This window comes from Tiliqua scincoides, chromosome 8 (assembly GCF_035046505.1).
Source record: "Tiliqua scincoides isolate rTilSci1 chromosome 8, rTilSci1.hap2, whole genome shotgun sequence".
In the NCBI taxonomy this organism is placed as follows: Eukaryota; Metazoa; Chordata; class Lepidosauria; order Squamata; family Scincidae; genus Tiliqua; species Tiliqua scincoides.
The window spans coordinates 45,737,485-45,751,408 of record NC_089828.1 but is presented as its reverse complement, the minus strand read 5'-3'; the positions used below and the strand labels follow the sequence as shown (position 1 = coordinate 45,751,408).

The window sequence follows — 13,924 nt, the reverse complement described above, 5'->3', positions numbered from 1 at the left end:
ACATCTGATGTATAAACGGAAAGGGCAAAGTGATCTTGTACCAAGTCAGCCCACTTATCCACCTAGGGCGAAAACTCTGACTGGAAGCAGCTCTGGGGTGGGGGGACTCCTCAGGGAGGTCTCCCAGCCCTGCTACACAAGAACCCTACTCGAAGAAGTGGAGACCCTGGGATCTTGTGCATGCAATGTGTGGGACGCACTCCAAATAAGCACCAGTTCCCTCCCCATATTACCCCTTCATCCCATAGCCTGCAGGAGGGGAGAGTTGCACAGCAGGACAAGAAACTGTTTTCCACAGCTAGAGAACAGAGTGCAGCTGAAAGGTCAGCAGGAAGCAAAGGCCAGGAAGAAATGCAAGAGGAGGGGGGAGAGAACACACCCCCAGCCTTACTCATACCCCAATCCTATCTAAACCTTCTGCAGTGATGAAGAAGCACTGGAACGGCTACTGCTGTATCCTGCAGGGAATTTTTGGCTGCTGGAGGTCTCCTCGGGGTAAGGGAATAATTGTCCCCTTTCCCCAGAGTGATCCCAGCAGCTGCTGTGGGTCAACTTGGGCTTGCGCCAGCCCAATCCCTGCCACAAGTCTGTGTTGATCCATGAAGGTGGATTAGAGCTGTGATTTAAGCATGCACAGCTGTCGCTGATCCCACACCTGATCTGCCCTCCTCCCTGCCCCACTCCAGCCACACCTCCCCTGTTTTGCCATCACTATCCTCTAACCCCCTTACCTGTTCCAGCAGGTCTCTGCTAGCAGATGGGACTTACCAGTGGGCCTGCAGCACGTGCCAGCAGAGGCTGCTTTGTGACTGCCGTAAAGCAGCCTCTGCCAGCACAACACTTGTTATGCCAGAGGGAGAGGGGGATAGGATTGGGCCCTCACTCACCTAGCCTTGGCACCAACCCTGATTACACCCACAGCTCTCTGGCCTTTAAGACCTACTGAGTTACCCTCAGCTCCACAGCCTGCCACTGTTCCAACCAAGATCCTGATCCTGCCAGGTTCAGCCATGTAAGGTGCAACATACAGAGCAACTTAGGACAAACTGGGTGCATTGATTCCCCATATTTTTTCCCCCTATGGCCTGTATCAAGTTTAACCTACAATGCAAGGGTGATGAGCTATGTATACCATCCTGACCTCCTTGGAGTACAGGCAGCAGATGGAAATAGTAATATGCAGAACTCTAGCAAACTCCCCCTTTTCCTCCCATTTGGACTTGTCTGTGTATTTGGCATGGATCCATTCACAAACAACCCCCCTCCCAACTGTGTACAGTTAAGGGCTCCAACAAAATTCCTTGTCTTGTGAATAAGACTCCTTTGGCAGAAGACACTCAGGTCAGTTTCCTCTATTGCTTCCCATCTTTGTGCTAACTCCACACCAAACCACATTGCCCATGACTAAATGCAAACGTTTCAGAAGGACAATCCCACACCCCCAGCAACCAAAGCGGCAGGAGAAATGCTGCCCCTTCCCTATGCAGCAGAACATCAGACATCGCTACTTCTTCTCCAGCGCCCTAGATTTGAAGATGAAAATGGAGCAGAAGAGGAAGTGTGAAGGAGAGGAGAGTTGGTCTCTGGTCACACTTCCTCTTTCATTCCACTGATGTTTTTTTTTTTTTTTTCCCAGATTCATGGAGTGGGGAGGTAGCAAGTAACTGCCTTATAAATGGGCAACCTCTGGCATTTCTGAACTCTCAAAAAAAGGCAGGATTAGAACACACAACGTCCCAACCTGGACATTGCACTCTTGCCCCAGATGTCACGTACCTGGACTTTGCATTATCTGAATATTGTTCCAGATCATTCTGAGAAACAAGTATTTAGGAACTTGCTCACCACTATATGCTAAGATTTGCCAGTGCTAGGCACACAATCCAGGAAGGAAAATGGAACAGCAAAATGCCTGGCGGTAGCCAGAATTCACACACTTGAGGAAGAAACAGGCAAAGTATTTGGTCAGACCACTGTTAGTAATTGAGGCTGCAATCCTGCCCTCGCTTACCCAGGAGTTAGCTCCACTCACTATAATGGCACTTACTTCTGAATAGACAGGGACAGGACTGAAGTCAACTGCTCCTACCTTAAAAACAAGGGAAACTCAATTTCGCCATCCTCTCTGCAAACTCTTGATTCTTTTATAATTAAAGTTGCACAACCATTTCAGAAGAAAAATCCACAATCCAAAGCCAGGAATGCTTGTTTGGGACCAGAAATCTAAAAACAGTGAGCCTTTGAGTTCAACCAGGTGGTCACAAAAGGACTGATGAAAAGTTCTGTAGAATTCTTGAGTTCTACAGAACTTTTCTATTTTAGATTTAGAAGAAGTTGTGGATTATTTTATGGGTTCTGGAATTTTAGTACCCCTAGGAATTTAAATGGCCAAGTCAGGGGACTCCTCCATTCTAGACAAGCCAATTTTTGATATTGATTTCAGAATTCAACAGCCTAACCACCTCAGCTTTCATGATCTAGAAAAGCAAGCTGCTAGCCCTCATTGTCTGAAAGTAATGCCTAACAAATTGCAGATGCCAAAGGTAGGGACTGGGCAAGATTTCCAGTGATAGTGAGAGGGTATATTCCAATAAATCACCTCATTTCTTGCCCTCTCTATCTGAAGTTTAGTACAGTTAGATTTAGTACATTTAGAAATTGTGCGTGCTCTTGTCTATTTTATATGCACTTTAAAAATGAAAGGTCTCCATCAGAATTAACAGGCTTTGAAGGATAACATCTGCACAATCACAACTAGCAGTGGGACTGGAAATCACTGGGTCAGCACCCGTTTTGCATGCAGAAAGTCCCATGTCAATCCCTTGCCAGTAACTTCAGGTGGAGAAGACCTCTATTTGGAACCTTCAAAGTTGCTGACAATCAGAGCAGACGATACCGAGCTAGATGGACCAAGGGTCTGACTCAGGATGAGGCAGATTCCCATGTTCGGAAAACAAACCAACATTTAAAAGTCTTCCAACTCTCATCAATACTCTAGGACTTCAGTCACTGTAATAAGTGCATTTGCTTCTTGAGTGTTATTTTCCCCTACATGATACACGGAACGTGCCTCTGTTAAGAGGAAGTCCTCAGGTTTTCCTTGGCCTCTTTCCCATTTTGACTGATGAGATGAGATTTTCCATCATCACAAAGATCCGAATGTTTGCTAGTTAAAACCGGGGCTATATCACATGAGCACAAGGGAACGAATGATGATGGCACAAAACTCAAGATTCCTTTTCTTTACAAAAAAAAATTTAATCAAGATTCTAGCCTCATGGTTACAAAAAAAAAATCACACCTGAAAGGATGTGCACAGTTACTGCTGGAAAAAAACAACCAGAGGGGTAGATGAACACCGTTTCTAGTAGGTGAGTAGTGGGATTTAAGTGTCATATAAAGCAGGGCCTTCCAAACCCAAACCCGGGAGCCAGATCCAGGATTTGGAGTAACCCTTCTGCCTCATGACCGGCGCTTACTGTTCCGCCGGGTCACAGCATGACTTCGGAGATTGGGGGACAGGGGCGCTCTGGGCAGTTGCGTCTGCCCGGACATCTTGTTGCACAGCCTGCTGGGACACCAGGCAGTAGATGCAACTGCCCAGAGTGTCTCTGTCCCCTGATCTCTGTTGAAGTCATGCGGCAACCCAGCAGAACGGCAAGCTCCGGTCTGAACGGAGACCACTTTTTTGTAACAAAGTCCCCTCCAGTACCCCCTCTGCCGCCACGAGCAGAATCAGAATAAGTTGTGCTGTATACTAACTTGCTCTGTATACAAGTTAGTATTCTATCTTGCTCTTGCAAAAGTGCAGAAATAATGCGGATTTGTTCAACTCCTAGAATTCGTGCATGCTGCAGAACTCAGTTCTTGAACAGAATTTTATTTTATTTTAAGTACACAGAGAGCAGGCAAGGAAGAGAAGCCAAGTGACCAAAACTGTATTTGGAGCTTCCTTCCCTTGGCAAGGATTTGCTGGTCGCTGCAAGCTGGCAAGCTGGCCAACTTCCTAGCAGAGGAGCTGCGTCTCTACAGAACCCCACATCAGGGACAGGAAAGGGGTTGGGCACAGCAGGATTTCAGCTTCCTTTTTGGCCTCTGGGTCCTGCAAGGGCAAGATTCCATCTCTCTTAAGGTCTCCCATTGCCACGCCTAGTTCCTGGCGAAGATGTGCAGGCCTCGGGCAGCTCCAGGACGTGACTGAACAATGCCGGGCAGAAGCGACAGCCTTGGCTGCAGGATACCTCTCGACTCTGCACCCGCCCAGATGGGCTCCCCAGAAGCAGCAGCATCCCACCCCATGCTCACCCAAGAGGAGAATACTTTGCCACCGGATGCTGCAGTCACCGCCCAAGCAACAGGGAATCCCAAGCAGATTCTCCAGCATCGTGCCCAAGCCAGCAACACAGTCTGAGCCCCGCAGCTGGGTGGGGTAAAGGAGACACAGTACCAAGCAGGAACTGGGGGGCAAATACAAAGCAGAAAGAGCATCCCTCCCAAGGGGGGCAACTCCTGGGTTTCTATCTCCATCACCACCTACTGTAATAATTTAAACTGAGATAGAGGGGAAAGTTCTAGGAATGGCATGATTGGTTTGGTACTCCCAAATTGGGCTTGAGCAAAGGGGGCAACAAATCTGGTCCATGATGAACAAGGTGCAGACCATCACCAGCAGAACCAGTACAGGAAGCCCAGCTCATGGGCCTGGAGGGGCCCTCCCCCCATTTCCTTCCTGCCTTGGCCTGGACACCTTTCCTGGTTTTTGGGTGTGACTGGCAAGATTCAAATTGTAGCAGATGGAAAGAATGGGGCTGTCATCCCCCCCTCACCTAAAGGCAGTCACATGCCATGGGTGGTCAAGGGGGGAAAAATTGAGACTTGACAACATCCCCTTATTAGTTTTGCCAGCTGCTGTTCAGATCCAGAACTCACAAGATGTCAAGACTGGCCCTGCTCAAATAGACCAAAGCTTGTCCACCTAATTTAGCAATCTGTTCCCAATGGCAACCAGCCAAATGCGTCCAAGAAACTCGGTCTCATGAAGGAGGGGCCCGCTTCTTGCGTTTGTCCTTAGCAGGTGATGTTTAGAAGTATACTGCCCCTGAATATGGACTTTCCATTTTGCTACCCTAACTAATAGTCCTCTACAGAAGAAGAGGTGTTTGAAAATGGTGCTATTCGTTTTACTCAGAAGTAAGCCCACTGTGTCCAGTGGCTGTAATTCTATATATAAGCCTAACCTCTATGAATCCAATTCTTTTAAAAGCTACCTAAGCTAGGGACCATCATCTTGTGGCAGTGAATTCCAGAGGTTAATGAGACTGCATGGCCCCATTATTTTGGACTGGGGGGGGTGAGGCAGAGAATCCTGTTACAGAGCATCTCTGGTTGTTTCATTTGAAAGGTCTACACTTCTGTCAGGTTCACAGAGGCTTCAGTTCAATTTTGGACCGGCAGGGGCTGATCAAGCCTCCTGGGACAGACAGGACACTTCAAAACACAACAACATCCCTAACAAATCAGGCCAGAGGCCTCTCCAGCACAGCAAACCTGTCCAGTCTCCAGCAGCTATCCAATTTGCCTGGGACATTCATAAGCCGAGCAGGTAGAACGCAGCACTGCCCCCCTTTCCATCCCTCAGTTTGGGATAGATTATCTTTGCATATGGAGATTTGCATTAGCCCAGTGTTTCTCTAACTGTGGGTCAGGAGCCACTAGGTGGGCTGCAAGCCAATCTCAGGTGGGTCCCCATTCATTTCAATGTGTATTTTATTTTCAATATATTAGACAATGCTACCATGGTATGTGACTGCATCTGAAGAAATGTTTCATATCTGTCCTTTTAACAGATTGCTATGTATATGCTTTTAACAATGATAGTCAATGGGGCTTACTCCCAGGAAAGCATGGATAGGACTGCAGACTTTGTGATAGTTGAATAATTTTTTTAACAGATCAGAAGCTATTTGGGAGGGTTAGTAGGGTTCTTTTCAAATAAAATTTTTAAACTTATAGTTATTGTAAACTTCTAATTAACTTGATTTGATCTGGTCATATCGCAGTGTTAAAAATTCTCCTGCTTGATGATGTCACTTCCAGCCATGACATCACTTCGAGATTAGGGACATCACTTCCAGTGAATTTCAACAGACTGTCATTCTAAAAAGTGGGTCCCAGTGCTAAAACATTTGAGGACCACAGCCAGTATGATTATTGATCCTAACAGACCTACCGAGATTGACAAAGCCACGGATTAGTAGTCTGATAGCTTTACCTTCTGGAACAAGTAGGCGTTATATATTATGCTGGGACTGCAATGCCCTCTCTTGCCCACATGAGCTGCTGGCACGCACCCTCCCTTCACACAGACTGCTACCAGGGAAGGAAGCAGGATGTGGTCATCCCAAGATCCTTTGTTAAGGAAGACAATTGTTGTTGTCTACTTAAAGGTAGCAGAGGGTGGGCCAGAAATTCCCCACGCGCATGGTTGCGCAGATTCTGAAGACTGTGACCAGGGGGCCTTCCTGCTGCACTGTGCAGCCCTGGTGCTCAGGACACGTACATCCTTCTTGATGCTGGCTCCCTTTGCCATGGGGATTCTCAGCAGATGCACACACACATGCTCTTCCATCCCAGGGAGCCAAGAGGCACAGCCCCGAGCACTCGTCTTCCCAGCCCTCCTTTCCTAAGTCTTGAAGGATGAGCGTGGGCATGTCCAGCACAGATGGTGATGAAGAGTTGCCTTGGCAGATGTCTGCCATTTCAGCCTACAGGAGCCGCTGGCATAGAACAGCTTGTAATGGGGACACGTGTTGGGAAGGCCCTGGCATGCCAACACCATTCCAGCCCTGGCTACCATGTATGGTGTGTGTGTGGGGGGGGGGGAGACATACACTGCCATCCTACAGGGCTACCCCGTCCTGGAAATCCTTAATGCCCTGGTACCTGCTATAGAAAGGAGTGCAAAATGCCATGTCCCCCACCCCCAGATCCAATACAAGAGGGGCAAGTCATTTATAGTGACCAGTAGGAGCCACTGCCCTGTTAGGCACCAACAAAAAACCAAACTCAGCCAAACTAATTCCCTAACCAACAGGGATTGCTGGGAGTGGGATTTTCTTTACTCAGCGTGTGGTTGGTCTGTGGAACTCCTTGCCACAGGATGTGGTGATGGCGTCTGGCCTGGACGCCTTTAAAAGGGAATTGGACAAGTTTCTGGAGGAAAAATCCATTACAGGGTACAAGCCATGATGTGTATGTGCAACCTCCTGATTTTAGAAGTGGGTTATGTCAGAATGCCAGATGCAAGGGAGGGCACCAGGATGAGGTCTCTTGTTATCTGGTGTGCTCCCTGGGGCATTTGGTGGGCCGCTGTGAGATACAGGAAGCTGGACTAGATGGGCCTATGGCCTGATCCAGTGGGGCTGTTCTTATGTTCTTATGAGTGCTCTGTCTAGCAGGGCATCATGGTTTGGATTCAGGTTTCTTCAGCCCCAGATCCTATTCTTAAAGTCAAAATGGAATATGTAAACTAACAATGAAAAGAAAAGGTATCTCTGAGTATATGCACAGCGTTTTTGCTCAGCAATGAATAACCACCAGTCTCACACCTTGGGTTTGGGAAAAGGACTCCCACCCAGTACTTGCCCATCCATGAAGCAAACTAAAGCAGTTACTGGCGAAGGGGGCCTGTCTCCACCACTCTTCCTCCTCCCACTCCTTGGATTTGAAAAAAGGAAGATGGAAACACTGCAAAAAGAAGAAGGGTCTCCAACTTTATCTAGCCCGTCACCTTCCCTCCTTCCTTCCTTCCTCTTCTACTCTGATCCCCTCTTCCTTTTCAAGTCCAGGGAGCAGGAGAGGTGAGGGGAACAGCTGACCTTCCAGTGGGGGGGGGGGCATTTGGCATAGTAAGGCCTCAAAAGTTGGGCCAGATCTACCCCCAGGCAAACCTGGGCCCTGGTACCACTTCTAAGATCTTAACCATCAGGGAATTAGAGGACAGGTCCTCTCATGGATTGAGAACTAGTTGGTGGCCAGGAAGCAGAGAGTGGGTGTCAATGGGCAATTTTCACAATGGAGAGAGGTGAAAAGCGGTTTGACCCAAGGATCTGTCCTGGGACCAGTGCTTTTCAACCTCTTCATAAATGATCTGGAGACAGGGTTGAGCAGTGAGGTTGCAAAGTTTGCAGACGACACCAAACTTTTCCGAGTGGTGAAGACCAGAAGTGATTGTGAGGAGCTCCAGAAAGATCTCTCCAGACTGGCAGAATGGACAGCAAAATGGCAGATGCGCTTCAATGTCAGTAAGTGTAAAGTCATGCACATTGGGGCAAAAAATCAAAACTTTAGATATAGGCTGATGGGTTCTGAGCTGTCTGTGACAGATCAGGAGAGAGATCTTGGGGTGGTGGTGGGCAGGTCGATGAACGTGTCGACCCAATGTGCGGCAGCAGTGAAGAAGGCCAATTCTATGCTTGGGATCATTAGGAAGGGTATTGAGAACAAAACGGCTAATATTATAATGCCGTTGTACAAATCTATGGTAAGGCCACACCTGGAGTATTGTGTCCAGTTCTGGTCGCCACATCTCAAAAAAGACATAGTGGAAATGGAAAAGGTGCAAAAGAGAGCGACTAAGATGATTACGGGGCTGGGGCACTTTCCTTATGAGTTGAAGTGCTGGGGCACTTTCAACCTAGAAAAGAGACGCCTGAGGGGGGACATGATTGAGACATACAAAATTATGCAGGGGATGGACAGAGTGGATAGGGAGATGCTCTTTACACTCTCACATAATCCCAGAACCAGGGGACATCCACTAAAATTGAGTGTTGGGCGGGTTAGGACAGACAAAAGAAAATATTTCTTTACTCAGCGTATGGTCGGTCTGTGGAACTCCTTGCCACAAGATGTGGTGCTGGCGCCTAGCCTAGACGCCTTTAAAAGGGGATTGGACAAGTTTCTGGAGGAAAAATCCATTACGGGGTACAAGCCATGATGTGTATGCGCAACCTCCTGATTTTAGAAATGGGTTATGTCAGAATGCCAGATGCAAGGGAGGGAACCAGGATGAGGTCTCTTGTTATCTGGTGTGCTCCCTGGGGCATTTGGTGGGCCGCTGTGAGATACAGGAAGCTGGACTAGATGGGCCTATGGCTTGATCCAGTGGGGCTGTTCTTATGTTCTTAAAAACCCCAACAGATGTCTCTGAAAATAGAGCTGCTCCATTCTGTGTTGAGAAAACAAGATTCATTTCCACACCATCTGCAGGTAAGTTGCAGAAGCACAGAGGTCTCCTTCACGGCGCCAGAATTTAGCCTCAGTTTCTCAAGTTCTTCAGAAGTCTTTCCTAGGCACAAGGTTCTGAAGCAGCCCAACCTTCTGTGATGGAGTCCAACTTTGGGCTTTTACAACATTATCAGTATTCTTGAGAACATATGAAAAATTATGGCCATGCTCATTTTGTTTTCTTCCTTGCTCCGTTAAGCCAAGAAAGTAAATTTTTATGCTGCTTTCGGGTAATTTATTTCTATTCTGCATGATTTTCAATGGTTTTTTATGGTTTATAAAATAAGAAACATTTATTTTTCACACATTTATACCACCTTTCCTTCAAGGAGTTCAGGGTGGAATACATGGTTCCGTCCCTCCTTTTGTCCATAACAACCCTGAGAGGCAGGTGCGGTTTAGTGACTGGCCCAAGGTCACCCAAGAAATTTCATGTCTGAGTGGGGATTTGAACCTGGATCTTCCAGGTCTAAATTCAATTCCCAAACCACCACACCATCCTGAATCTTCTCAGTCTTCATGGTAAAACAAACAGCAACTGGGCAGATCCACCTGTGGGGATCTAACACTACATTATCACATACTCACTTCCAAGTCATTCTGAACAGAGAACAGCTATCAGAGTAGTAGGCAATAACCAAAGCTTTATCCCTCTCTCCAGTCATGGTACTCCACCTCTTGCTCAGTTTAAACCAAACACAATCTAAAACCTTGATTGGCCAAGCAAGTCCCGAGCTACTATATAAAACACATGTGCAAACATACTTACAGTGCAATCCTATGTATGTTTACTCAGAAGTAAGTCCCATTATATTCAATGAGTCTCACTCTCAGGAAAGCATGCATAGAATTTCAGCCACAATCTGTACAATTTCTTATAAATGCAGAATTATTGGGGAGGCAGAGGGTATAGAATATACACAGACCCCCACAACCGCCTTCACACCTAGACATGCAAAAGAATTTTAATAAAGCATTATTGTTAAGTTTTTCATAGTACCAGCAAAGTACGTACTGCTTTAACAGAATCACAGGAGCAAAAAAGGAAGGTCTCCAACTCCAATGAGCTGGCATATAAATCAAAGATGGGAAGGAGGAACAGAAGCAACAAGAAGAAACGGAAGGCAAGGCAAAAGAGTAAGCAGTTGGTCGCAGGCCTAGGTCTAGCCAAAGAATAAATCCTAAAGTCAGTTCAGACAGCAACCCAAGAATATTGCACAGTTCACTGGAGACCCTGGAGAAGACCCAGGCAGCGCATGTGTTCTGCATCTCCCCAAGAGTGGTAGTCTACACTTTCTCTTTGAAACAAGGGGTGCATAGTGGGTATTTGTGGAGCTCTGTAGACAAAGCACATGGCTTGCACAAGCCCCCTGCACAGACACCCAGGGAGGGGGAAGAGAAGAGAGCAAGACCCTGTTCTTTCCCTCTGCAGGAAATGGGCCTCCTTGCTCTTCATCCCTTATTCTCCATTGTTCACTTCCTCTACTATTTGCTCCACGATAAGGTCTCCCAGTCCCATGCAGGGAATTCTCAAAGGGCTCTAGTCCCTCTGCTCCACGTGGTGCAATGGGCAAAGTTCTCCCTGCATAAACTAAGAGTTACCAAGGGCATCTTAAAGGATTCTGGGAAAAGCACATAACACAATACACCCCAGTTCCATCTTGCTTGCAGACAATGTATTCCAGCTCAGCCAAAAAGCACAAAACACCAAAGTAATCACCACTGTGGTGCAAATAGTTAAGGGAGTCAACAAGCAGAATGCAATCCATGTTGCATGCCCCACAATCCCTTGCCACAGTGCAGAAGATGTGGACACATATTCAGCGTCACACACATAGAGTTCCACTCCAATAGTGTTCTGAGACATTGCAAGTGACCCTGGAAGATGTGCTGCTTGGACAAGGCAGATTTGATCCGATCCGGCAGAGTACTACATTATCTACCCCAGCACTCCGATTCCAATGATGAGCAGTCAGTTGCCTATGGGAAGCTCACAGATAAGAAAATGATAGTTTTCCTGTGTCTGCCCCCCCAGCACCTGACAGAGGAAGGCTGCTTCTATACATGGGGGTCCAATTTAGCTATCATTGCCAATAGCTACAGGTAGCTCTCTCCTTTACAAGTGTCTAATTCCAGAAGCACAGAAATGGATGTGACGCAGACCGTCCCACTACAATGGCTGGTTCGCATCTGAGGGTTCATCACTTGATGACAGCCAACACCAAGTCCTAACCTGCATGTGTGAACAGACTTCCAGACAGGACGGAACTTTCATATCCCTCCAACAGCCAATGTTTTACATGCACTTTGGTCATCCAGTGTGGAGATATCAAGTGAGTTACATGCATTGCATGGCTTAAGCAAGTGAGACAGGCTGTATATCCTACAGTGGGGTCCCCAAACTATGGCACATAGAGAAGTCTGATCCAGCTACACAATCTGACCAGCCCACTGAGCTCAGGTGCATTGTAACTACATGTTCCCTGTATTCATTCCTTCTCTCTCCTGACCCCTGCCAGCCACCATACACCACCTCTTTGTAGATAAAGAGACCGCATGGCCAAGTTGCTCTCTCTTGCCCAGAGCTCAGCCAAAGACATAGCAAGCCCCCCACCCCTCAAATGGACACATTTTCCTTCTACTTAACATTCCTAAGAGTTATGCAAAAAATATACATGTTTTCTATCACTGACCCACTCTGGTTCACCAAAAGAGCAAGACTGAGTGACGTGGACTTGGCAGTTGAACATTTGGGAACCCAGATCTAGACTTTAGTCCACTAGACTAAGAACATTTCTTCTGGATCCCAGTTATAGCAATCAGCCAGAGCATGGGCAAAGACCCATCCATAGGTCTCAACTTGGACAGAAAGAGGGCACATGTTGCCATTGAATCAGGGCCAATTCTTTCCTTGCCCAATCCCAGGCAGGACAGACACAGACAAGGGGCTGGTCTGACATCTCCAACCAATGTCCACGTGCAGCAGGTGAGCCAGGCCTAGTTTGCCCTATGCCAGGTGGGTATTCACTGCATGCCAGAAAGACATACACCTGCTAAAAGCTTCTCTCCTCTCCCCTCCCCAAAAAGGTCTCTGGACACCTCCCAGGCAAACAGAAGTGGGGGAGGAAGAGAGAGAAAGACTGAATTTCAGACATCACAGCTGGAAAGAAGTGCCACTTGCCTCCCACTCCTGTGTGACACACTTTTAACTAGTTAGGAACCACAGACAGCAGCCAACCAGCTGGAGCCAACAGTGCCCTCCCACTCCCAGACAAAATGAGGAGGGGAACAAAAACCTCATGCTACACTCATAAGTCAGGCCTGATTTGGTATTAAGGCACAATCACACATGTGTAAACGCTTATGGAGCAACACAACAACACAAAGAGGCAGGGGCCCTGCCCCTGGGGTGCTTACATCCCCCCTCCCTGGAAATCTCAGGCCAGGCAGCCTGAGTTGAGCGGGAGGTCAATAGCAAGGCTGGGGGAGGGGTGTCCCCAGGAAGTACTACCTTTGGGGGCATCGAGGGAGACCAAGGAGACCTGGGCCAGAGGAAAGCCAGGCTGGGGGTGAGTCCTGGGTGCCTTTTCCAACCATGTACAATCAGGTGTGCAGGTCAAGGTGACAGGGCTCTACCCCCCCAAGAGCCCAGACACCTGGGTCCTGACCTTAGCCCCACAGGTGAGGTGGGGGGGAGTTGGAAACCAGGATGCCTGGCTTCTATTCCTAGGATGGGGCTAGGAGGAGGAGGAGGAGGAGGAGGGGGCGGTGGGGGCGTGTCCTCTGGGGCGCTGCAGGGGTCGGACCCCCTCCCACCACCAGAGCCCAGGGACAGGCTGGGCAGGATGCAGCAGCCCTCCGGGTTCCAGCCCTGGCAAGGGGAGGAGGAGGGTGCCTGGCTTGGATGGAGGAGGAAGAAGGGAGCGCAGGACGCCTGGGTTCTCCCCCCGGCCAAGGGGTGGAGGGAGCCCGGCGCCTGTGCCTGCTTGCCCGGCGCCAGCTCGCCCGAGGGTCCCCCAGCGCATCCCTGGGCGCGCCGCAGCAGCAGCAGGCCCGGCAGCCGCGCTCGCCCTACCTGACCGGCTGCGGTGTCGGAGGCGACGGCTGCTGCAGGCAGGCAGGCCAGGCCCGCCCGACCCCGCCTTCCTCGCCCGCTCGCCCGCCCGCCCGCCGCTCACCTGGGACGCTGCAGTCGGCGCACACCTCCGCCCGGGGCGCCTTCCGGGCCATCCTCAGCGGGGACGCGGCCAGCGCGGGCCGTGCGCTCTGCGCCCCGGCCGGCCTGGGCGCCGATCCCGCCGCCGCTTCTCGGGCTGGGCTGGGCTGGGCTGAGCGGAGCCAGGCGAGCCCAGCCAAGCCGAGCCGCGCGTCCTCCCTTCCTCCTGCAGGAAGCCAGGCAGGCAAGGCAAGCCCAGCCTCCCCGGAGGCGGAGCGAGCCAGCCCCGCTGCCCTGCCAGGCGCACCGAGCAAGGGAGCGCCGCAGCCGCCGCCGCCGCTCGCGGCCACCGCCCGGTGCGCCGACGGGGTGGAGCCAGCAGGAGGATGGACGGCAGGACGCCTGGGTCCGCTCTCCCCGGGAGGGGGCACAGTCCTATCCACACTTACCAGAGAGTATACCCCATTGAGTATAGTGGGA

General features: G+C 49.5%; 1 protein-coding gene across 4 annotated transcripts in view; it reads right to left on the bottom strand.

The window, feature by feature from the left end:
- The window catches only part of GIT1 (GIT ArfGAP 1), a 49,796-nt gene extending 36,167 nt beyond the window's left edge, over positions 1–13,629 (bottom strand). For 2 of the 4 annotated variants that reach the window (XM_066635175.1, XM_066635176.1), the window contains exon 1: positions 13,467–13,629. In XM_066635175.1, the coding sequence (XP_066491272.1) occupies positions 13,467–13,518 (52 nt within the window). In that variant the 5' untranslated portion in view covers positions 13,519–13,629. The remainder of the gene's footprint in view (positions 1–13,466) is intronic. The other 2 variants (XM_066635173.1, XM_066635174.1) reach the window with 1 other exon arrangement.
- Positions 13,630–13,924: the final 295 nt, after the last annotated feature.